Source organism: Podarcis gaigeae, assembly GCF_964106915.1.
Source record: "Podarcis gaigeae genome assembly, chromosome: 4".
NCBI lineage: Eukaryota > Metazoa > Chordata > Lepidosauria > Squamata > Lacertidae > Podarcis > Podarcis gaigeae.
The window spans coordinates 105,472,860-105,497,857 of NC_139677.1; the positions used below are offsets into that span (position 1 = coordinate 105,472,860).

The window sequence follows — 24,998 nt, forward strand, 5'->3', positions numbered from 1 at the left end:
CCACCTCCTAGAAAAGCCCGTAGGAGCCGCGCAGCCTTTAAAGAGCGTGCCGCTCTTGGGGGCTTTTCCCCAAGGAGGGAGAAGGGACTGACTGGCCGTTTCAGTCCCTTCTCCCTCCTGGTCGAAAAGCCCGCAGGAGTCACGCGCGGCTCCTGTGGGCTTTTGCGGGAGGTGGGGGAATTCCGCCACCTCCCACAAAAGCAGGAAGGAGGTCTTGGGGTAGCGCACAGGCTGCGTGCAGCCTGTCCGCTGCTCCCAGAGCTGCGGGGGGGAAATCATATTTTTTTCCTTGATTTCCCCCCCTGAAAACTAGGTGCGTCCTATGGGCCGGTGCGTCCTATAGGGCGAAAAATACGGTATCTCCCGCAACAAAAGATGAAAAGAACCCCCAGATGAGTTGGAAAACCAACAGAATGAGACTAAATGGAGAAAAACCTCCTCCCTCCTTACCCAGCGGCCTCTCTCTGTTGTCCAATGGAGGCCTCTCTGCTGCAGAAGATATCTGGCCCATTTCTGCAAAGAGATCCTTTCCCTGAAAAATAAACAAGGATTCAAAAGAGAGAATGGGGAGAAGAATTAAAAAATGAATGTCAGGGCCAACAGCTTCAAGGCTGACAGATCTCATTCCATGGATGCCTTCCCAGAAAAAAAAAAGAGCCATCAGTAGAGCATGATGGGATGTTCTCTGTCCTGTTTGGAGCCCCTTGGGAGTATCCAGAGGAAAGTCTCTCTCACCTGTTTTCTCTCCTCTGCCTGACTCAGGAGGAAACCTTCGGCCAGGGCCACCGCCTGGGAACTGGTCTCTGCTCCACAGTCCCTCACCCAGCTCTCCATCTCCGGTGGAAGGACAGCCAGGAACTGCTCCAAGATCACCAGGTCCAGCATCTCAGCTTTCGTGTGCCTTTCTGGCTTCAGCCACTGACGGCAAAGGTGGTAGAGTCGACTGCAAACCTCTCGGGGTCCCTTGGCCTCCTGGCAGCAGAACTGCCTCAACTGCTGGCTCTGCACCTCTGAGCGGAGGGTGTCCTCCTCACCCAGGATCTTCTGCACAGAGTTTTCCCAGAACCCCCCACTGTTCCCAGTTTGGATGGCATGGCCTCTTCCTGTTCCAGGGCCAGCTGAATCTCGCTCACCCATCTGTGCTCTCAGGAAGCCTCTGAGAGATCAGAAGGAACCCTTTGGTCTTCTGCCAGGTTCTGTCCGTCTAAATGAGAAGCTCTAGCAAATCCTACAAAGCAAATACATTGTTCTGTTACAAAAGTTGTCTAATATCAGGAAAAGAAAAAGGTTCCCTGAGGAAGCATGGATGAGTCTTGGAGGGAACCAGGGCTGGACTGCACCACAGCCCAAACCATGAGTTATTTTATTTATTTAAATTTCTATAACACTTTATATTTTAAAGAAAAATCTCAAAGCGGTTTACAGCATATTAAATCCATGGGGATGATTAGGGAGGCAGGAGAGGATATATTATTGAATGATATCCTTCCTAAAATGCATTAGCAAGTTCCATAATCTAGCAGAGTTCCATACATCCCCCTTTTTTAGATTACGCAGCGATCAGCTTGTTGCTGACTCATCTGAGACTTACTATTAAAGATTCCTTCCTGGTAAAATCCCTTCCAATCCCTCTTAAATTAATAAGCACAATGATCTGATTCACATTAATATAAAAGTAGTTTACTCACAGATTCATTCACGTTCACAGACATATCCCTGAAGGCAGGCTTAGGTTACATAACAACTAGAACTATTCCATAAAGAAGTTAGTCCCAAATGACTGCCACTAAGGAGTCACTTCTCCAAACACACAGCAACAAAGAAAATGGAGAAGACACACTGATCAGAACATGGAGGCCGTGTGCTCCTCCATGCTAGTACAACAGACTGCACCCTCTTCAAGTCACAAGTAGGGGAAGTCTGTCCCTGCTCTGGAGGAAACAGGAACATAGCAGTCAAGCGTCCCTTATTTGGCGGGGCAGTCCCTTATTCCAGCACCATGTCCCGCTATTGTCCCTTATTGATGATGTCTCTTAAATAAGCTACTGAAGGTAACGTATCCACTGTAGCAATGTTGTACTTGACTGCAGTTTCACATCCCACAAAATCAATAAAATAAAAATAAAACCATTAGAAGAAACTCAGTTATATAGTCCATAGTCAAAGCAACATAGCAGAAAACAAATATTCTCTTAAAGATATCAAAATAAAACATTACAAAGGAGGTCAACTACAGAATACATATTTAACACAGTAAGGCTGGGTGAGTCTGGGCCTCACCCCCTAGGCCAGGTGAAAAGGGCCTTTCTAAAAAGGAGAAGAAAGAGGAAGAGGAGGAGGAGGAAGAGGAGGAGGAGGAGGAAGAAGCAGCCTCTAGCTCTCCTAGAAGGAAGATTGCAATGCAAAATGTGGAGGCAACGGAAGGGATTTCTGGGAGATGAAGAAGCCTTGTTGCTCCTGCCTTTCAGTCAATGCATGAAGTCAGAACTGACTGACAAGGAAGTCATTTGTATCTTGTGGAAAATGGATTCTTGGCTCTAGTGGGGGTCCTCATCCGGGGGGTCCTCAGGAGTTGCTTCCCCCACCCCCACTCCCCTCCTTCTGTCTCCTTTTCTTTCACTTGGACTCTCTGCCGCTCTCCAGGCAGACCCCTGGGGTGGGGTCCCTTTTTCTTTGCTCTGAGGGCCAGGAATGTATCTGGCCAACCCCCTGAGGGCCAAGTGGGCAGGGGCCAAAGACATCTCCCTTGAAATTTAGGAGGGTAATTTAGTATTATTATTCAGTTAGATAGCTTAACACACACAAAGCCATTGATGCCAAGGTCCCTGGAGGCTCGGTTTCCATCAACAATCCGTTTGGGAGAGAGAGGATGTGGTCCTGGGATGCCCTGCTCTGGGTGCGAGGGGATTGCTGCAGTGGCCTCCGTGGGGAGCTGCCCTGGGAGACACTGGGAAACTGGTCCCCAATGCAGCAGCCAGACTCTGGGCTGGAATCCCTCTCTTTACTCCTGGCCTTTCTCTCCCACCTTTTTTATGGGGGGGGGGGGGGCTAGTCCACATCCTCGTCCAGCTTTGGAAAACCATTTGCACCTTTTTCCTCTGTTGTGCAATGAGGCTGAGCGGATTCACACAGAGTTAATGTCCCAGGGACTCCTTTGCATAAAGAAGGGAGATTTTTTCTGAAGGGGGGGGGGCGGAGGGCCGAATGAGTTTGGGATTCTCTGATCTGCAGGAAGGAGAGCGTGGCAGACCTGGCCCCTCCCTGGCAGGACCCTCTCCTCCTCCCTGACTTGGGGTCCCCCCCCTGCAGGAGCAGATCAGGCCCCCCAGGCCCCCTCCCCTGCTGCAGCCCTGGGACCCCCACCAGATCCCAGAGAGAGAGAGAGAGAGAGAGAGAGAGGAGACTCACCAGACCCCGGGAGAGACAGCGAGGTAGGAAAGGACTGGGGAGGGAGGGGCCCTGGCTCTGGAGGACCTGACCCCCCTTGCTTCCTGGCCTCTCTAGGAAGGCAGCTCGGTTCCCTTTAACCCTTGCCAAGCCCAGCGTGCCCACCTCTCGCCTCCGCCTTTTCTTTCTTTCCCACTTCCAGAGATGCTTTTTGGGGGACGCCCCCCCCCCCACTTTCCTTTCCTTCTAGCGCAGTGATGGCGAACCTTTTACAAACCGAGTCCCCAAACTGCAACCCCAAACCCATTGATTTTATCGCAAAGTGTCAACACGGCAATTTAACATGCATATCTCATTTTTCCTGTGTTTTCCTTTATGACTGCTGTTGTAATAAATAATCCTTCATAAAAGTTATTGCATTACATTCCTCATTAAATTTTATTTCCATTGATACATGATTTTATGGTATAACTCAGTGATTTCTTTAAAAAAAATGTTTAGGGTACTCTCATTTTGACTCAAGAAAATCACCACCGGGGGAAATAAATACAGTTCAAATCTGGGAAAATAAATACAGTGAATTTCTTCTCCCGTTAAATTCACAAAATGTTTAGGGGTATGCATCCCCCTGCGTCCCCACAGAAATAAAGCCTTATTATTACTCCAAAACAAAGTGGTGTCATGAGCCGTCAAACCTCGAAATACACTGAGGGGGAAAAGTATTTGATCCCCTCCTAAATTTGCCCCTTCACCCTCTGACGAAGAAATGACCAGTCCATACATTTTGTCCGGAAGGTTCCACAATTTTGTTTTTTTTTAAAAAAAAAATTATTAGAGATTTTATTAATACAGTAAAAAAGAAACCAGAATAAACAGAAAACAAAACAAAAAAAGAAACTGAAATACAATTAACATCTTATAATAACCATATTTTCTTCGCTTTTTGGACTTCCTCACATCTCTCGCTCCTGCGTTCTAAAATTATGCCACTTTAACCAGCAATTTATCACCTTGTTTCCATTCTTATTCTATAAATTTCCAATATTGTATCCCTAACTTTGAATACTTTTATCTAGGTCTTAAATACCTAATTTAAACATAATAATTATTCAAAATTTATCTGTCTCTTAAAATTCGCTCATTCTCATATTCTTTTCAACTAGCTTAATGGTGCCGTATTATTTTCAATCTCGCATCCTTCTTAGCACTCATATAATTTACAATGTTTTTGTAAATAGTCCTTAAATTTCTTCCAATCCTCTTCCACTGCTTCCTCTCCCAGGTCTCGGAATCTGCCGGTCATTTCTGCTAGTTCCATATAGTCCATCAGTTGCATCTGCCATTCTTCCAGCGTGGGCAAATCTTGAGTTTTCCAGTATTTGGCGACAAGTATCCTTGCTGCTGTTGTAGCATACATGAAAAATGTTCGGTCCTTCTTTAACACCCTCTGGCCAACAATGCCCAAAAGAAAGGCCTCTGGTTTCTTAGGGAAGGTATACTTAAATACCTTTTTCAGCTCATTATATATCATTTCCCAGAAAGCCTTAACCCTAGGGCAAGTCCACCAGAGGTGAAAGAACGTTCCTTCAGTTTCCTTACATTTCCAACACTTATTATCAGACAGGTGATATATTTTTGCAAGCTTGACTGGTGTCATATACCACCTATATATCATTTTCATAATATTTTCTTTCAAGGCATTACATGCCGTAAACTTCATACCGGTGGTCCATAGCCTTTCCCAATCAGCAAACATGATATTATACCCAATATCCTGTGCCCATTTTATCATAGCTGATTTAACCATTTCATCCTGTGTGTTCCATTTTAACAGCAAGTTGTACATTCTTGAGAGTACCTTAGTCTTAGGTTCTAACAGTTCTGTTTCCAACTTCGATTTTTCCACCTGGAAACCTAACTTTTTATCCAATTTAAAAACCTCTTTAATCTGAGCATAATGTAGCCAATCTCGCACTTTATCTTTTAGTTTCTCCAAACTCTGCAGCTTCCAATTATCTCCATCTTTTTCTAGTATTTCCCAATACTTCGGCCATTTGACCTCCATAGGGGGTCAGAGCCTCCATAGGGTTTTCAGAGCCTTAGCTTCCATAGGTGACAGCACCTTGGGGTCTTATTTTCTAGTAAGTCTTTGTATTTTGTCCAGACATTAAACACTGCTTTCCTAACAATATGGTTCTTAAAAGTCTTATGAATTTTAACCTTGTCATACCACAGATATGCATGCCATCCGAAAGCATTGTTAAAGCCTTCCAAATCTAAAACATCAGTGTTTTCAAGAAGCAGCCAATCTTTCAGCCAGCAGAAAGCTGCTGATTCATAGTACAACCTTAAGTCTGGCAGGGCAAACCCCCCTCTTTCTTTAGCATCAGTTAATATTTTAAACTTGATTCTGGGCTTTTTGCCCTGCCAGACAAATTTGGAGATATCTCTTTGCCACCTCCCGAAACACTCCATTTTATCCACAATCTGTAAAGTCTGAAAAAGAAACAGCATCTTTGGCAATACATTCATCTTTATAGCAGCAATTCGGCCCAACAAGGAAAGTTTCAATCTTGACCAACTTTCAAAGTCCCTTTTAATTTCTGACCAACACTTTTCATAATTATCCTTAAATAAACTCAGATTCTTTGCTGTTATGTTTACCCCTAGGTATTTTACTTTTTTAACCACATTTAACTCTGTCTCTTTCTGAAACCTTTCTGATTCTGAAGGTGTCAAGTTTTTCCCCAATACCTTAGTTTTTTGTTTGTTTAGCTTAAATCCCGCCACCCGACCAAACTCATGAATCAATTGTAATACCCTTTTCGTACTAGATTCTGGCTCCTGTAAGGTCAAAACTAGGTCATCTGCAAAAGCCTTGAGTTTATACTGTTTCGCTCCGACCTGAATTCCTTCAACCAACCGGTCCCCCCTAATCATATTCAAGAGCACCTCCAGGACCGAAATGAATAGCAAAGGGGAAATAGGGCAACCTTGTCGTGTTCCTTTTTCAATTTTAAACTCTTCCGTCACCACATTGTTAACTATCAATTTAGCCTTTTGTTCTGAATAGATTGCATCTATTCCATTTTCAAATCCCCGTCCCACTCCCATCCCTTCCAGGTTTTTCTTCATAAACTTCCATGAAATGTTGTCAAAGGCCTTCGCCGCATCTATAAATATTAACACTGCTCTTGTATTAATGTTTGTTTGCAAAAGTTCCAAAATATCAATAATGTTCCTTGTGTTAGCCAACAAATGTCTACCTGGGAGAAAGCCTGCCTGATCTTTATGAATCACTTCGTTTAGAACTTTTAAAAATCTACTTGCTAAAATGTCTGCAAAAATTTTGTAATCCACATTTAGAAGGGAGATGGGACGGTAGTTCTTAAGTTGTGTCTTTTCAGTTTCTGATTTAGGTATCAATGTGATGAAAGCTTCTTTCCACGATTCCGGTGCTTTCTTCCCCTCCATAATCTCATTGCAAACCTCCATTAATGGATGTATCAAATAGTCTTTCAATGTCTTATAATATTTGGAGGTAAGCCCATCTGGCCCTGGAGATTTGCCCAATTGCATATTCTGAATGGCATCTTCAATCTCTTGTTGTGTTATTTTATAATTCAGGGTTGATCTATTTTCTTGAGACAACTTTGGTAATCCATTCTTTGTCAAAAATTGTTCTATCTCAACCTCGTTTTGCGGCCCTTGAGTATATAATTGTTTGAAGTATCTCTGGAAGCACTTTCTGATCTTCACTGGGTTCTGGATATTTCTTCCTTCAATCTCTAAATTAGTAATCGTGTTTAATTTTTGTCTCTTTTTCAACTGCCATGCTAACAGTTTTCCACATTTGTTTGCCGATTCAAATGATCTTTGTTTCATTAACTTAACTTTCCACTCGACTTCCTGATTTGTCAATTTGGAGTATTGTGCTTGATAAAGTTTAATTTCTCTCAAAATCTCCTGTGACTTCGGTCTCAGTCTTAGCTTCTCACATTCTTTAATTTTCTCCAAAATCTTGTCTTTTTTCTCATTCTGTGCTCTTTATAGTGTTCTGTTGTATCAGAAACCCCCTAATAACCGCTTTACTTGCATCCCAGATGATTCTTTTTTCCACCGTAGTGTTCAAATTTATCTCAAAATAGTCCTTCAAAGCTTTTTGGGCCTTTTTGATAATCTCCTGATCTCTGAACAAATTGTCATTCATCTTCCATCTAAAGGAGCCGGTTGGGATTAATCTCATATCCATCTTTACGGCATTATGGTTGGAGCAGGTCTTTGGGCAGATTTCCACTTTTCTTGTCTTAGGTGCCAGACCTCTAGTTACCCATATTTGGTCGATTCTTGTCCATGTCAGTTGGGCTTCAGAAAAGAATGTTCCTTCTCTTCCCAGGGGGTTCTTTGTCCTCCAAATGTCAATCATGTCCATATTGTCAGTCAGTTCAAAAAAAGTTTTAGGTAGTCTGCCATCTTTTGTCACATTTTGGCTATAGGACTTATCCATGTTGGTTGATGCCACCCCATTCATATCTCCCATCATGATGATGTTGTCATAGTCCAGATAGTCCAGCATTATCTCATGCAGCTTCTTATAAAATTCCGATTTCCCCTCATTTGGTGCATAAATTCCTAATATCAAAAACTTTTCTCCTTGGTTTTGTATCTCAATTGCCAAAATTCTTCCTTGCTCATCTTTAAATAGAAATTTTGGTGACAGGCTCTCCTTCGCATATATCACCACTCCTCTTTTCTTAACTCGGTCCAAAGAGATAAATTCTTGTCCTAATCTTTTGTTTATTAACACTTTTCTGTGGAGCCTAGTCACATGTGTTTCTTGCAAACAAATGATGTCCAATTGTTCTTTTTTCAATATATGAAATATTCTTTTCCTTTTTTCCGGGGAATTGCAGCCATTAATATTCCAACTCAGAAGTTGCAGAGACATCCTGGACAAATCTGTTATTCCTTTGATGGTGGTATCTTTTTCTCCTGTTCTTCAGATCCCAAAGGTGTAGGTGCAGGCGATGACCCAGGCCCTGAAGGTTTTTCAACCCCTTTCTGAAGGTCCTCTCCGTAAGCACTCAAAAATTTTTCTTTATCCTCGGCTGTTTTAATTTTCACCTTCTTCCCTCTAAATGTAAAAGATAATCCTTGGGGAAATTCCCACCTAAAAACAATTGAATTACTCCTCAGCAATCTTGCTAACTCAATGTAGGTGGATCTAAGGTCCAACAGTTGTTTTGGGATATCTTTATAAATTTCTACTCTTCTGTCCAAAATTTCCAGTGACTTTTCGTAGTGTAGACCTAGTATTTTGTCTCTTTCCTCCTTAGATCTCAAAATAATCAAGCAGTCTCTGGGCCTGTCTTTCCTTGTTAATTTCCCAAGTCTAAAGGCAGTCACAATTTTAAAGTCCTTTTCTTTCTCCAAAGGGCAAAACTTGGAAAATTCTTTTGTCAGGAATTCAACTAAATTTCCTTGTTCAAGTTCTAATATTGACCTCAATCTCAGATTATTTTCCCGACTCTGTAATTCTATCATAGACAGATAAGCCTGCTGTTCACCAATCTACTTGTGCAATGGTTTTACCTCCTGCTCTAATTTTTCAACTTTTTGATTGGCTTCCTCAGCCAATTTACGATTTTCTGTAGTGGCTTCAAATAGTTTCCCAATTGATTGTGTATTCAGAGCAACTTGTTCAGTTAGTTTATTAACACTGACTGTATTTTGGTCAATCTTAGCCGTTTGCTCATCCGCTTTTTTGTCCAAAACTTCCAATTTTTCAAAGATTTTATCTAGTACTGAGCTGGATCCTCCTGCAGCCATAACTTCCAGCAGAGGTTGCTCAATTCCTTCTTCCTCTGCCAGCAAAACAGCAGGGACAGATGATCTACGCGGCTGTGAAGTTAAAGTCAAAGTTGTTTGTTTAGCTTTCGCTTTAGCCGCTCTTGTTTTCCCAGTGCCACTCATTCCAGTTCTGTCTACTAGTCAAGGTCAAGCTGAATATGTTCCCATGGGAATCTACCAGCCCAGAGAGTAAACAGCCAAATAGGAGGAAAGAAAAGAGAAAGCAAAGTCACATACAGTTGTAAATCCAAAATCCTCTAGAGGGAGTTCAAATATGTCTTGAGGGGAAAAGCCAAGTTGTTAAAATAAATATGTCCAGACAGCCATTTGTTTCCAAAGAACCTTCAGTTTTCTTGTAGTTAGCAGAGTTGGTCTTAAAAGCATAACAATGTCTCTAGTAAGTGCCAGAAAAAGTTTTTCAATGTAGCAGTTCCAATAACACTCAACTTGTAACAAATCCAAATAACAAAGTGTCAAAATCTGCAATCTGACAGTTCTGTTAATCAGGCAGTCCAGTTGCCTGGGTTTCTCAGTAAAGTTGTGATTCCAAAAGAAGAGGTAAAACACAGTCCATATTTAAAAAAGAAGAGGTAAAACACAATCCATATTTAAAAAGGAAGAGGTAACACACAGTCCACATTTAAAAAATAAATCACTTAAAAAAAAATTAGATCCTAGTTTAGCATGAAAACAGCTCCAGTAGAAGCGCAGATTGCTTGCTTTTTAACGCCTCTTCAAAGGCACCAAACATCAAAGTCCTTTGCTTTAGATCTTAAGCAGAAGCGGAAGACGGACTTCCTGGTTGCGTCTCCCGCTTTTAACCGAATTTATAATAATTTAGTTTCCAATTCTTTCTGTCCTTTCTTACTCACGGGTTGTTGCTTTTCCAGTCGAATGTCCCCAGGAAAAAAGGTCAGCACTCACCGACAGCGGCTGTGTGGCTTCACTCCACAGAAATAGCGATCGACTCACAGCACCGCACCAGCCCTTCCACGTTCCGAGACCCCTTACGGGGTCCCTTCTCCATTTCGGGGGGCGCTTCTGGTGCCCGCCGAGTCCCACGACCACAGGCTTTTGCTGCCTGTGGGTTTCCGATGTGGGTCTCCGCTTCGCCGTAGCGGACGACCCGTTTCCGTGGAGCTTCCCCCTCACAGCGCAAGGAGGACCGCCATTGCCGTTCGCGCCGCCTCCGGAAGGTTCCACAATTTTGACCGCTAGTGTACACTGGAGGGCCGTACTAAGAGTCACCCTCTCCCAATTTTTAATATGAGATAATAATGACTGTCTGCGTGTGCACGTACAAATTAATATAAATAAATAAGCCCAGCCAGATGGGTGGTGGTTCAAATAGTCAGGCCAGTCAAATGACCACGCAGCAACAGAAGAATTAAAGCAAGAAAGTTAAGTTTGCCGGCAGCAAGCAATGGCACGGAGGAATAAGTTCCGTAGTCCGGCCCTTCCCAACAGGGGAGGCTTCCCTTTATACATTCTTGAATCAGGTCTTTATCCAATCAAAAGTTGCAGCATTACACATACAGTGGTACCTCGGGTTAAGTACTTAACTCGTTCTGGAGGTCCGTTCTTAACCTGAAACTGTTCTTAACCTGAAGCACCACTTTAGCTAAAGGGGCCTCCCACTGCTGTCACACAATTTCTGTTCTCATCCTAAAGCAAAGTTCTTAACCTGAGGTACTATTTCTGGGTTAGCGGAGTCTGTAACCTGAAGCACCTCTAACCTGAAGCATATGTAACCTGAGGTACCACTGTACTCTGATAGATACAATAGATTCTGCCTAGAGACAAAAACTGCTTTGCCTGGAGACTGTGTTCCAGATACATTCGGTTCTGCCTAGAGACAGGGCCTGAGGAGTTGGACATGACCCAGTATGCAACAACAGCAGCAAGAATACTCATCGCGAAGTATTGGAAGATACAAGATTTACCCATTTTGTTAATTTAATGTTTTGTGTAGTGTTTTGTTTTTTGTGATGTATTGTATTCTAGTGTTTATTTTTTGTTTTTGTTTTGTTTTCTTTATTTCTTTTTGTAATCTTATGTCTTTATGTAATCGTTGAACTGTTAATAAATATTATTAAAAAAAAAAAAAGGAGTTGGCCATGCCCCTTCCCTGTCCTTCCTTGGCAATCCTTATCGGCCCATCTCTGGGTGTCTCTGGGCAGTGGGTGTCTGAGTGTATGTACCGGATATGGGCCTGGCCTAGATCAACCCAATGGCTGCCTTGCTTAGCATTTTAACTCCCCAAACGCCTTCCCTGAGCACGTTGCCACAGTGGTGGTGGAGGTGGTTATATTTTGCCGTTTCTTCGGCTGCCCTTTGCTCACAGCCTCCAAGGAATGAGTTTCTCCGTTGGCTTCCATGGGAAAGCCCAGCGAACATGTCAACCCAGCAGCCCCTTCTCATGTTGCCGTCTTTACGCTTACTGACCTGGGAGTCAGGCCCTGCTGAACTCAAGGCAGCTTACTCCCGAGTAGGAAAAACAGACTGGCCGGCCCCTCGCTCGGGCAACTGGGATTACAGTGCGTGTGCCCACAGAGAGGGCTCCAGGTTTGCCACTTTGCCATTTCGTCAGCTCTCACGAACTCTTGACCAGGAGGCTAGCGGCTGCCAGAACCTCCATTGCTCCAAAATAGAAAATCTTATTTATTTCAGTTATTCCCTTTATATCCCACCTTTTTCTCCCCAAGGTCACCCCAGGGAGCTTCAGGGCTGGATGGGAATTCGAACCCTGGTCCCCCCGGTCATAGAGTCCAGCACCCAAACCTCTACCCAGCACCGAAAACCTTACATGATTTCCAGATTTCACTTTGGTATAGAAATATGTGGATTTCAGCATTAGCTGAAAAAATTACTTGCTGCCAAAGGCTCGGATGACCCTGTACAAGTCCCATGATGTCTGGTGGGATTTTATCTTTTATCTTACCAGCTGCACTGGCTCCCGGTGGAGTACAGGGTCAGGCTTAAGGTGCTGGTTCTGACCTTTAAAGCCCTTCGCGGCCTCAGACCCTCGTACCAACGGGACTGCCTCTCCTGGTATGCCCCGTGGAGGACCTTATGGTTCATAAATAACAACATTTTGGAGGTCTCGGGCCTCAAGGACGTTAGATTGGCCTCAACTAGGGCCAGGGCCTTTTCAGCACTGGCCCCGAACAGGTGGAACGCTCTGTCACGGGAGACCAGGGAACTGCGGGATTTGACATCTTTCCGCAGGGCCTGCAAGAGGGAGTTGTTCCACCTGGCCTTTGGTCTGGACTCAGTCTGATCCTCTTCTTTCTTTTTTTGATGGAACCCCTTATATGGGATCCTGCATATAAATTTTCCCACGGGCCCATGTAGGACCAGCATGGATAGCTGACCCTGGTGAATATTTGATGTTTCATCCCCTTCTGGTCTTGATTTGTGAGTCGCCAGTAAAATAAGGCTGCATTTTAAGCTGTATTTTAAGCTACATTTTAATCAATTGGTTCTTTGCTTTTTTTAAACTGTATATTATATTTGGTGTTAGCCACCCTGAGCCCGTTCTTGGCCGGGGAGGGCGGGGTATGAATAAAAATCTTCTTCTTCTTTGCAACAAATGAAGACACACAGAACTGCCTCTCTGCAGTGCAATCTGAAATTTGGGTTTCCTGAAGGTCCTAAGGACTTGGCCAACCTAATATTAAGTAAATAAGGTAAGCCAAAGGTTCTCTCCATATGAACCATCCTCTACTCTCTGCTTCTCAATTTGTACTGTATTATTTTATGTAGTGTGCCTTGCCATTGTTTTACTGATTATAGTTTATTGTATTATTTACTGTAACTCTTGAGTGGACTTATGTTTAAACTTTTATATGTTGATATTATTGTTTTATACTATTCTAATAATTGTTGAATGTTACTTTTTGATGTTGGTTGCTTATTTTTAAGTTTTATTATCTCATTTTTGTATTGCATTAGATTGTTATAAGATGTACATTTTTTGTTTCTTCAGCTTGTAAACCGCCTTGAGTATTGTAAGGTAGAAAGACGGTATAGAAATAAAAAATGATGATGATGAACCTCGTGGGACTTTGAGCTGCTTCCGGATCCAGCCGAGACTCAGGCAGACTCAGTGACTGGAAGCGCCTTTGAGCAACTGCAGATGGTTCCACATTCCAGGACCGGGAGAGCCTGGCCTCACGCCTTCGTTTCTTCAAGGCTGGATGACCACAGTGCCCTCCTTGTGGGGCATCCCTTGCGCTTGGTCCAGAAGCTTCAGCCGGTGCAGAATGCTGCAGCACGATTGCTGTCAAAGCGAGGCCTTCTCGGCATATGACCCTTTGGCTCAGGGGGCTTCACTGGTCCACTAAACTTACTTTTATAAAACATCCTCCAAAATACCCATTTCCCCATGAGTCCGTTAGGCCGGTTTAGATGCATTCTTTTGCAATGTTAGCTTAATTGTAGTTACTGAAAAACAGACTTTCTCAATTTATTCAGATATACATAGGAGATTGGCTGCTCTCTCCTCAATATTTACCTATCACAAACTCAGCAACGGTAACAAAGTTGAATGCTGCAAAGTGGACCATGAAGCCTCCTGCCTGATGTCAAGTGGCAGGGAGTTCCAAAGTGCTGCCACACCAAAAGATCAATCTTTAAAGTTGGAGGTTCCTACAGGGCAGGGCTGGCAGGTTGCACAGCCAGTGGCCCAGTATTAGTGCTTTCTAAACAAAAGCATATCATTTCCTCTTCCAGAAATGCTTAATTGTGAATTCAAAGGACACGGAAGTCTTTACAGACAGAGATAACAAGACAGCTTTCCAGATTAGTTAGCTGGGAGTGAGACAGTTGGCAGAGTGGCACTGGGCTTGCTAAGATGCCAGCTACTACAGGAATTGCTTTCTTGAGCCTTTTTAGCACTGCAATACCATTTCTTTAAAAAATCAAAAAGGTTGATTTTTAAGTCATGGCAGAGTGTGAGCAAATACTCCACATCTGCCAAGCTTTCAGGAGCAGGACTAAGTAGGGTGAAATGAAGCCCCCCAGATCCCCAAAGGTTGAGGGAAAGGGTCTATCTCCCTTCTTCCTTTTCATTATCAGTTCTTTCCACCTAAGAAATGGGAAGAAAGCAGCTGCTCATGCTAAGTGCAGCGTTTGTTGGGGTGGAGATTAATTAGCTGACAATGGTAGGATTTGTCAGGAATACATATTGTTTGTTCTTATGTGTAAGTGAAGTCACATTTGAAACAATACAGAAGCAGTCAAAGGGAATTTCCTAGGAAGTCTTTTATTCAGTCTCACCTGCAATCATGTGTGCTGAACACACAGAAACACATGGATAATGTGAAATAACTGGCAGTAACAGACTCCAAATAACACGCAACACATGCAAGCAGATTAATGGAAGAGGACACCTGATTTCCACACCATTTTTAAAAACATTGTTTTTATTTATCTTCATGGTAGAGAAGATAACTTTTCAGAAAGCAATAGTTACAACAGTAAACAACAAATAACATGTCCTGATGAAATTGCAGACTTTCTTCCTGCCATGTGTTACAAGTTTCATTTGATTACTCTAAAAGATCATGCCACCTTTTCCCATGAGTGCTGGGTGGTTTCCGGCAACAGTCTTAACAATTTATATATTCAATAAACTTTGGCCACTTGTTATAAAAGGAATATAGATGGTGTTCCCTCACCTTCTTGATTTCCCTTGGCAAACAAAATTTAAGATACTGAAATTGTGGTGCCCAGAATTGAACACAGTATTATGGAAACTAAATAAAAAAATTCATTCCAGTAGCACCTGAGAGACCAACTAATTTTGTTATTTGTATGAGCTTTCGTGTGCATGCGCACCTCTTCAGATACCATTTTATTTTGATTCGACCACTTTATTCTGCCTTGGTCTAGCCCCACCCAGAATACTGTTCTAGTTACAGGTAAGTAACCATGTTGGTTTGCCGTAGTCGAATCAAAATAAAATGGTATCTGAAGAAGTGTGCATGCACATGAAAGCTCATACCAAGAACTAACTTAGTTGGTCTTTGTTGGGATTCGCAGGATCCTGGATAAGTCTGCAGGCTTCAACAGGATGATGCAATACTCTGCTGAGTCAGAGTGACTCAGCAGGAGTGTGATTAATGTGATTGGCTATCACCTGTTTTAAAAAGGAAAGCCTGTTTAACAGTGGGTGTGGTTGGTGTGGTGGTTGTGCTGTAGTGTGGTGGAGAGTATTCGTTTGTAAGTACTCTGTATGGACTGTTTCTTTTATAAATGCCTGTATATAGCTCACATTAAAAAAAGACTGCACTGGAAAAACCTGGAACTCTTAGCGTCTCTGCTGAAAGCGCCGCGTGGAATACGCGACAGGGTTATGGGCCCAGCACGCTTCCGCTGCGGAAGAGTACAGGTGGCAGTTATCTAGCCGTGGGTGCTGGAGGTGAGCTGCAGGGATGGAGCAGTCCAGAACTGGCGTGTTGCTGGAGAAGCTGAGGGCCACGAACTACAGCATCTGGTCGGTCCGCATGCAACACTTCCTCAAGCGTGAGGGCCTGTGGAAGGTGGTGGAAACTCCACCGCAGCTCCCTGAGGAGGATGAGGACGACGATGAAAAGCTGGCACTTGCAGAGGCCCAGCTTGAAAAGGATGAGAAAGCTTTGGCTACGATCATCCTTGGAGTGGACGACAGCCAGCTAGTCTACGTAGCTGATAAGGTGACGGCAAGTGAGGCGTGGAATGCACTCAAGGCTGTCCATGTGCGAGAGACAGCTGGCTCACTGATAACACTGACCAGGAGACTGTACCGGTGTCGGAAGAAACCGGGGGACTCCCTGGTAAACCACCTAAAATTCCTAACAGGCTGTTTCCAGGAGCTAGCCTTAAGAGGGAGGCCTGTGGGGGAAGAGGACAAAGTCTTTATAGTCCTGAGTTCCCTTGATGACAGCTATGATATGCTGGTCAACTCCCTCGAGTCGGTAGAGACTGATAAGCTGACTCTGGAATACGTTACCGGACGGTTGTATGCAGAGGAGGACAGGCGTGCAGAGCGAAAGATGACCTCAGCCCAGCTGTTGGAGCATCCCAGAGGGAACAACAGCCGGAAAGAGCAGAGGTGTCAGGAGCCGGAGAAACAGCCAGGAGGAGCTGCTGCAGACCAGCCGGTGGTCAACAGAGTAAAAAGGTGTTTTTGCTGCAAGTCCAGTGGACATCTGCTTCGGGACTGCCCGAGAAAACAACAAAAACAGCAGAAGCACAGGAGGTAGCAGAGAGAATCTACCGCTTGGGTGTCTGCAGATGGTCAAGAAAAGGAAGAGCTGTGGGTTCTGGACAGTGGAGCTTCACAAACCTTTTGTAAAAGAAAAGGACTGCTAACTGATGCTAGGGCTTCAAATAAAAAACATGTAAGTCTTGCTACGGGCCAGAAAGCTAATGTGGTTTGTGAGGGGGAGGTTGTGTTCCCACAGCTGGGGCACACATTCAGGAATGTGTTGTGTGTGCCTAGTTTGCAAAACAATCTCCTGAGCATTCCTGACTTGGCAAAAGCAGGCTTTGAAGTAAACTTTGTGGGAGATCAGTGCCAGATAAAGCAAAATGGGGCAGTGTTGGCAAATGCTAACCTTAGAGCTAATATGTATGTACTGCAGTGTGAGTCTAAGGTTGCGAATGTGCAAAATGTCCCAACCCATGATATGTGTATTCATCTCCTGCACAGGCGTCTTGCTTATGCTAGCTATAAGGTGCTAAACAAAACATTGGAGTTGTGTGGGGGGATGAAAAACATAAAAAGTTGTGATAATTACTTAGACTGTAATATCTGCAAGGAGGTTAAAAGAAGGGCTTGCCCAGTAGCAAGAGCAAGCCAGAGAGAAACCAAAAAACCACTGGAGTTGATCCATGCTGATGTAACTGGTCCTTTTCCACCAAGCGTCTCCCATAACAAGTACTGTTTGATCCTAGTGGATGACTATTCTAGATTTGGCTGGGTCTATCCATTAAAGCAAAAGTCTGACGTTGCCCAAACTTTGAAGTTCTGGGTAAGAAGGGTAGAAAGGCAACTTGGCGAAAAGGTGTGCTCTATTCAGTCAGACAGGGGAGGAGAGTTTATGGCAAGCTCCCTAAGAAACTGGTTGCGTTCCCAAGGGATTAAACATAGGCTTACCAATGTGGCGACGCCTCAGGAGAACGGGGTAGCAGAGCGTAGGGGAGGTGTCTTGCAGACACAAATGAAAGCATTGTTAGCAGATGCAAATCTCCCAATTAAGTACTGGGCTGAGAGTATTAAGACCGTGAATTATATTGGGAATCGCTTGTGGTCAAGGGTACTAGATGACATACCCTATAAAATTCTCTATAACAAAAGTCCCAGTTTGCAACATTTGAGAATCTTTGGGACAAAGGCATGGGTTGACATACCTGTAAAGAACCGAAGAAAAGGTGGGAAAAGGGCACAGCAGTTACTATTCCTTGGGTATGAAAGTGGTACGAAAGCCTACAGGTTTGAAGATGATAAAAATCTTTTGAGTTATAGTCAATCAGCCAGCTTTAATGAGCAAAGAAATTGGCCCAAGATACATGCAAACCTCCTGCCAGAAAAAGTTTTACTGCTGAGCGTACCTGATAAGGCAGTTGAAACAAAGCTAAGAATTGGCAGCTCTCCCAGAGAAACTGAAAGGGAGGAGGTAAAGGTTGAGCATTTTTCTCCAGCTGCTAGCATGGAGCAGGGGAGAGAAGAAAGTGCAACAGGGACAGGAGGAGGTAGATCTCCAGAGTCAATCCACCCCAAAAGCAGTCCTGAAAGAAGCCCAGCAGGTGAGATTAATGAACCAAGGAGGTCTGCAAGAAGTAATAAAGGTCAACCTCCAGACCGTTATGGGTTCCCAGCCACCATAAACCAGGTTTGTGTAACTGAGCCAGAAAACTTTGAAGAAGTGCAAGAGTTACCTACTCTAGAGAAAGAGGCGTGGTTAAAGGCAATGCAGGCAGAGTATAACTCTCTGCTAAACAACAATGTGTTTGTCCCTACAGAATTGCCTGAAGGTAAAAAGCCCATAAGCTGTAAGTGGGTTTTTAAAGTGAAAAAGCTGGCTGATGGTAGTTATCAGAGGAAAGCCAGATTGGTTGCAAGGGGCTTTACACAAAGAAAAATGATACATTATGATGAAGTGTTTGCCCCAACAGCAAAGGCTGAAACAGTAAAATCAGTTTTAGCAATGGCAAGTCTGAGAGGGTTAAAAGTTAATCATTTTGATGTTGCCTCAGCATATTTAAATGCTCCTATTGACGCCGAGGTGTATTTACAGCAAATACCAGGTTATGAGCTTGAAAAAGACAGCATGGTGTTAAAGCTGCAAAGGGCACTATACGGGTTGCACCAAAGTGCACGTCTATGGCATGAATGCATAGACACAACTTTGAAAAAGATGGGATTCAAACAAAGCCTGGCTGATTCCTGTTTTTATTCAGCAAAATGTGCAAGGAAGTATTTGTTATTTACTTTTGTATGTTGACGATATCTGTCTGATAACAACTGCACAAAAGCAAGTGTCTTGGTTTATAAACAGCCTAGGTAACAAATACAAACTGAAGTATTTGGGAGAGATTCAGAATTACTTAGGAGTAGAGGTTCAGAGAAATGAAGAGGGAGTCTACTCTCTGAGTCAGAAGGAAAAAATTGAAAAGTTACTGAAGACATATAGAATGGAGAGGGCAAATGAGGCTGACACTCCCATAACTACCCAGTACAAAAATGAACCAGAAGGGCAAAAATGTGAGAATGCAACAGCATTTCATTCTCTGTTGGGTTCTCTGTTATATTTAAGTTGTTGGACAAGACCCGACATAACATTGGCAGTGCACATGTTAAGCCAAAGAAGTGCAGACCCGGCTCAGAGAGATTGGGTAGCACTTAAAAGAATCCTAAGGTATCTGAAAGGCACAAAAGATTACAAACTGGTGCTGGATACAGGATATGATCAGCAAGTGTATGCATACGCTGATGCCAGCTGGGGGGACAGAGAAAATGGAAAGTCTACCACTGGCTATGCCATATATATTGGAAATGCCCTGGTTCAGTGGAAATCCCAGAAACAAACATTTGTTGCCACAAGTACTTGTGAAGCAGAGTACTCAGCCATAAGCGAATGTGTATCACAAATAGAATGGTTTGCTTGCCTAACAAAAGAGCTTGGAATACCTTCTGAAATGCCAATCACTGTGCTAAGTGACAACATGGCTGCACAACAGCTTGCTAACCAACAGAACTTTAAAAGCAAGAGTAAACATATTGCTATAAGATACGGAAATGTGAAAAATGCTTTGGAAAGAAATGTGTTAAAGGTACAGCACTATAACACGAAATGTAATGTGGCAGATTTGTATACAAAATGTTTGGATGCTCCTAAATTTCGAGACTTAAGAGAATTATTAGGTCTCAAGCCTTTGACTTAAGGAGGAGTGTTGGGATTCGCAGGATCCTGGATAAGTCTGCAGGCTTCAACAGGATGATGCAATACTCTGCTGAGTCAGAGTGACTCAGCAGGAGTGTGATTAATGTGATTGGCTATCACCTGTTTTAAAAAGGAAAGCCTGTTTAACAGTGGTTGTGCTGTAGTGTAGTGGTTGTGCTGTAGTGTGGTGGAGAGTATTCGTTTGTAAGTACTCTGTATGGACTGTTTCTTTTATAAATGCCTGTATATAGCTCGCATTAAAAAAAGACTGCACTGGAAAAACCTGGAACTCTTAGTGTCTCTGCTGAAAGCGCCGCGTGGAATACGCGACAGTCTTTAAGGTGCGACTGGAAGGAATTTTTTTATTTTGTCTTGTTTAAAGTGGTTTGTTTTTCTCTAGTGCTGAAAGCTGTAAAATGAAGGGTTTCCACTCTTCGTATGAATTCTTTGATGGGAAGTGAGACTGTGGCTATGACTGAAGCTTTTTCCACATTCCACACACTGATAGGGTTTCTCCCCTGTATGAATTCTTCGATGGGAAATGAGAGAGGAGCTATCAGTGAAGCTCTTTCCACATTCCAAACAATTATATGGTTTCTCCCCTATGTGAATTCTTTGATGAGAAGAAATATGTGAGCTCTGACTGAAGCTTTTTCCACATTCCACACATTGATAGGGTTTCTCCCCTGTATGAATTCTTTGATGGATAGTGAGTTTGGAGCTGGTCCTGAAGCACTTTCCACATTCCACACACTGATAGGGTTTCTCCCCCGTATGAATTCTTCGATGGGAAATGAGAGAGGAGCTATCAGTGAAGGTCTTTCCACATTCCACGCACTGATAGGGTTTCTCCCCTATGTGAATTCTTTGATGGGAAGAAAGATGTGAGCTCTTCCTGAAGCTCTTTCCACATTCCACACACTGATAGGGTTTCTCCCCTATATGAATTCTTTGATGAGAAGAAAGATGTGAGCTCTGACGGAAGCTCTTTCCACATTCCACACACTGATAGGGTTTCTCCCCTGTATGAATTCTCTGGTGCTTAGTATAATCAGAGCTCTGACTGAAGCTCTTTCCACAATTCACGCACTGATAGGGTTTCTCCCCTGTATGAATTCTCTGATGGGAAGTGAGATGGGAGTTACTATTGAAGCTCTTTCCACAATTCACGCACTGATAGGGTTTCTCCCCTGTATGAATTCTCTGATGGGAAGTGAGAGAGGAGCTACATGTGAAGCTCTTTCCACAATCCACACACTGATAGGGTTTCTCCCCTATATGAATTCTTTGATGGGAAGTGAGACTGTGGCTGTGAGTGAAGCTCTTTCCACATTCCATGCACTGATAAGGTTTCTTCCTAATGAGATTTCCTTGATGGCAAGTGGAATTAGAACTTTCCCCACTTTCAAAATATTTATACAGCTTCTCCATTGTGGGGATTTTGTCATAGTCACCCTTGTTCTTGATTTCCAGTTCATCACTATCTGCAATGAAGAGTAATGGATTAGCGCCTCAGGGACAAATTAAGGAAGAATACTTGTTAACTCTGGTAATAGAGGAATAACACAAGTGGGTTAGATGGGTGGTTTTCTGAAGGGTTGGGTGCATTAATTAACGGGGATCAACCGACATCCTTAGGGGAACCTGTGATTCGATAAGCTACTTCAACTTCCCTAACAACTCTGAAGTTGAGTTAAAATGGCCTGTGGAGTTCAGACCAGGCTGATCCTTGTTTAGAAGCTGCAATATTGTAATCCCAGGTGTCTTAAGGGGACGCTGTTGAGTTCTGTGGAAATATATGAGGTTCATCAAAGAGAGCTGTTTTGAATTTAAAACAGATATTATGATTCCAAAGGGATCCTTACCAAGAGTGGCCACGATCCCACAATTCTCCTCCATGACGTCTTTATGCAGAGCTCTCTGGTCAGGATCCAGCAACGCCCACTCCTCATCTGTGAAACGAACAGCAACATCTTCAAAGCACACTGGACCCTAAAAGAAAAAGGAAATGTCCTCCTATGAGACAATAATATTGTTCACCACCACGTCCTGATCTACGACATTGTTCTGCTCCTTGACCTCTGTCCCCACAAGGCAGCTTCCCCTGACCTGATCTGGATCCACAGCCACTGCTTCTTTTCTGTCCCCAAGGAAAGATGGATGAAGAGGTCTTCCAGGCATCATTCTGTCACCTGCAAGAGGAAAAAGGTAAGGGGGAGGCCCAGCGTGCCTGCATCTCTCACAGGTAAATAAGTGCATCTGAAACTACAGAGGAGCCTTTGAGAAATTCTCGCCTGCTGAGTGCATTTAGATGTGTGGGTGCATTTCAGATGTTAGTTTTGAAAAATATATCTCCCCTCGTCTGGGCTCTTGGTCCCACTATCTCCCCCAACAAAAGATGAAAATAATCCACAGATTAGTTGAAAAACCAACAGAAAAATACTCCTTTCTCCTTACCCAGCTGCCTCTCTGTGGTGTCCAACGGGGGCCTCTCTGCTGCAGAAGATATCTGGCCCATTTCTGCAAAGAGATCCTTTCCCTGAAAAATAAACAAGGATTCAAAAGAGAGAATGGGGAGAAGAATTAAAAAATGAATGTCAGGGCCAACAGCTTCAAGGCTGACAGATCTCATTCTATGGATGCCTTGCCAGGAAAAAAATTATGAGCCATCAGTAGAGCATTATGGGATGTTCTCTGTCCTGTTTGGAGCCCCCTGGGAGTATCCAGAGGAAAGTCTCTCTCACCTGCTTTCTGTCCTCTGCCTGACTCAGGAGGAAACCTTCAGCCAGGGCCACCGCCTGGGAACTGGTCTCCGCTCCGCAGTCCCTCACCCAGCTCTCCATCTCCGGGGGAAGGACAACCAGGAACTGCTCCAAGATCACCAGGTCCAGCATCTCAGCTTTCGTGTGCCTTTCTGGCTTCAGCCACTGACGGCAAAGGTGGTAGAGTCGGCTGCAAACCTCTCGGGGTCCTTTGGCCTCCTGGCAGCAGAACTGCCTCACCTGCTGGCTCTGCCCCTCTGAGCGGAGGGTGTCCTCCTCACCCAGGATCTTCTGCACAGAGTTTTCCCAGAACCCCCCACTGCTCCCAGTTTGGATGGCATGGCCTCTTCCTGCTCTAGGGCCAGCTGTGTCTCGCTCATCCATCTGTGCTCTTAGGAAGCCTCTGAGAGATTGGAAGGAACCCTTTGGTCTCCTGCCAAGTTCTGTCTGTCTTAAGGAGAGGCGCTAGCAAATCCTGCAAAGCAAATACATTGTTCTGTTACAAAAGTTGTCTAATATCAGGAGAAGAAAAAGGTTCACTGAGTCTTGGATGAGTCTTGGAGGGAGCCAGGGCTGGACTGCACCACAGCCCAAACCATGAGCTATTTTATTTATTTAAATTTCTATAACACTTTATATTTTAGAGAAAAATCTCAAAGTGGTTTACAGCATATTAAATCTATGGGGATGATTAGGGAGGCAAGAGAGGATATATTATTGAATGATATCCTTCCTAAAATGCATTAGCAAGTTCCATATTCTAGCAGAGTTCCATACATCCCCCTTTTTTAGATTACGCAGCGATCAGCTTGTTGCTGACTCATCTGAGTCTTACTATTAAAAATTCCTTCCTGGTAAAATCCCTTCCAATCCCTCTTAAATGAATAAGCACAATGATCTGACTCACGTTAATATAAAAGTAGTTTACTCACAGATTCATTCACGTTCACAGACATATCCCTGAAGGCAGGCTTAGGTTGCATAACAACTAGAACTATTCCATAAAGAAGTTAGTCCCAAATGACTGCCACTAAGGAGTCACTTCTCCAATCACACAGCAACAAAGAAAATGGAGAACACACACTGATCAGAAGATGGAGGCCGTGTGCTCCTCCATGCTAGTACAACAGACTGCACCCTCTTCAAGTCACATGTAGGGAAAGTCTGTCCCTGCTCTGGAGGAAACAGGAACATAGCAGTCAAGCGTCCCTTATTTGGCGGGGCAGTCCCTTATTCCAGCACCATGTCCCGCTATTGTCCCTTAATGATGATGTCTCTTAAATAAGCTACTGAAGGTAATGGGGCCCTTTCTATGTCCAGCTTGCTTTGTCAACAACAAATTGTTGCTGGTTTTTTTTGTGTGTGTGTTGAATATATGCTATATGGTAATTCATGGACCTAATAGGTATCTAAAGCCATTTGCACGAACCAAAATATGTATTTTATAAAAGTAATTGTTGATCCCTTATTTTGGCTGCTGGGGACTTCCGGGTTGACGCGATCGGTTTAATGGCGGATTCCCTCCGAGCTCCGGAGGGAATCGGCTCCATTGAGGACGGGTCTTGCCGCGCCGGCGACGCGGGGACCCTCAGAAACCACAGGTGCTGATACCTGTGGACCTGGTGACTCGGTGGGCACCTTAAGCGCCCTCCTTGACAGTCGAAGAGCCTTTTTAAAGGCTGCGGAGAAGGTCTGAGGAGTGGCGTGGTGCTGAGAGTAGACCGCTGCCTCGGTGGAGCGAAGCCGCAAGCCATTGCCGGAGAGCGTCAACTTTCTTCCTGACATTTGGACTGAAACAAATACCCTCGTGAGTAAAACGAAATTTGGATTTTAAAAGAAATTAATTCCTTTAATTTGGCGAACGGGGGGGCTGTGTTAAAAGGAAGTCCGCACCCCCCCTGCATGCAGACGATCTGAAGCAAGGAGCGAAAGCCTAAGATCGGATTAAAAAACTTTTCTGTCTTTTGGGATTGATAAGAGATTCCATCAATTTGTGAAAACAAGCTTTTTTCTTTCTTTTTAAGTTGTGCTGGAGGGAAGAGGTGCATTTTGAAAGTTTTTGGGAACCCCCACCCGGGACCCGGGAGTGTTCCGCATTAGCCTAGCCCGAAAGAAAGGGAGTTTGACAGCTGTCAACTGAGCTGTCAAACGGCGGAATCAAGACAAGAACTGTATCTTTATATCTCTCTGACCTAAAGGTGTTACATTTAACCAGAAGTGGCTGGAAATTAAGTAACAACAAGTAATAACAAAGTAAAAGACTGTTGGTAAAGAATTTTTTTTTTTTTAAAAAAAACGGTAATCCCCCTAGGGGAAACCAGAGACATTACAATGGCTGCAGAAGGAAAATTACTAGCAGAAATAGAAAGAGCCCTTTTTCTCGTGGGAACTTTACAAGAGCAAGAGATAGCTATGGACAAACAGCTCACGGCTTTGATTTCAAAAACAAGCAATTCTGCTGATGGAACTGAGGATTTGACCTTGAAAGATTCTGCAGCTGAACTGGAAAAAGTATCTTTGAAGTTGGAGGACAAGGAGCCTGGAGGGCAAAAAGTACAGGAACAGGACT

The 24,998-nt window shown here is 43.7% G+C and overlaps 1 protein-coding gene across 3 annotated transcripts in view; it reads right to left on the reverse strand.

Annotated features, from left to right (window-relative positions):
• Positions 1 to 24,998, reverse strand: part of LOC310843300 (uncharacterized protein) — a gene marked incomplete at its 5' end in the record, with an annotated part of 210,852 nt that overhangs the window by 133,788 nt on the left and 52,066 nt on the right. The window contains 5 exons of one of the 3 annotated variants that reach the window (XM_083736399.1): positions 20,166 to 21,151; positions 21,533 to 21,659; positions 21,777 to 21,859; positions 22,125 to 22,206; positions 22,412 to 22,813. The exons of 1 other annotated variant lie outside the window; for it this stretch is intronic. In XM_083736399.1, coding sequence (XP_083592525.1) covers positions 20,166 to 21,151; positions 21,533 to 21,659; positions 21,777 to 21,859; positions 22,125 to 22,206; positions 22,412 to 22,813 — 1,680 coding nt within the window. Of the gene's footprint in view, positions 1 to 450; positions 533 to 20,165; positions 21,152 to 21,532; positions 21,660 to 21,776; positions 21,860 to 22,124; positions 22,207 to 22,411; positions 22,814 to 24,998 lie in introns of those variants that run through there. One more of the 3 variants, XM_083736401.1, reaches the window with a different exon arrangement.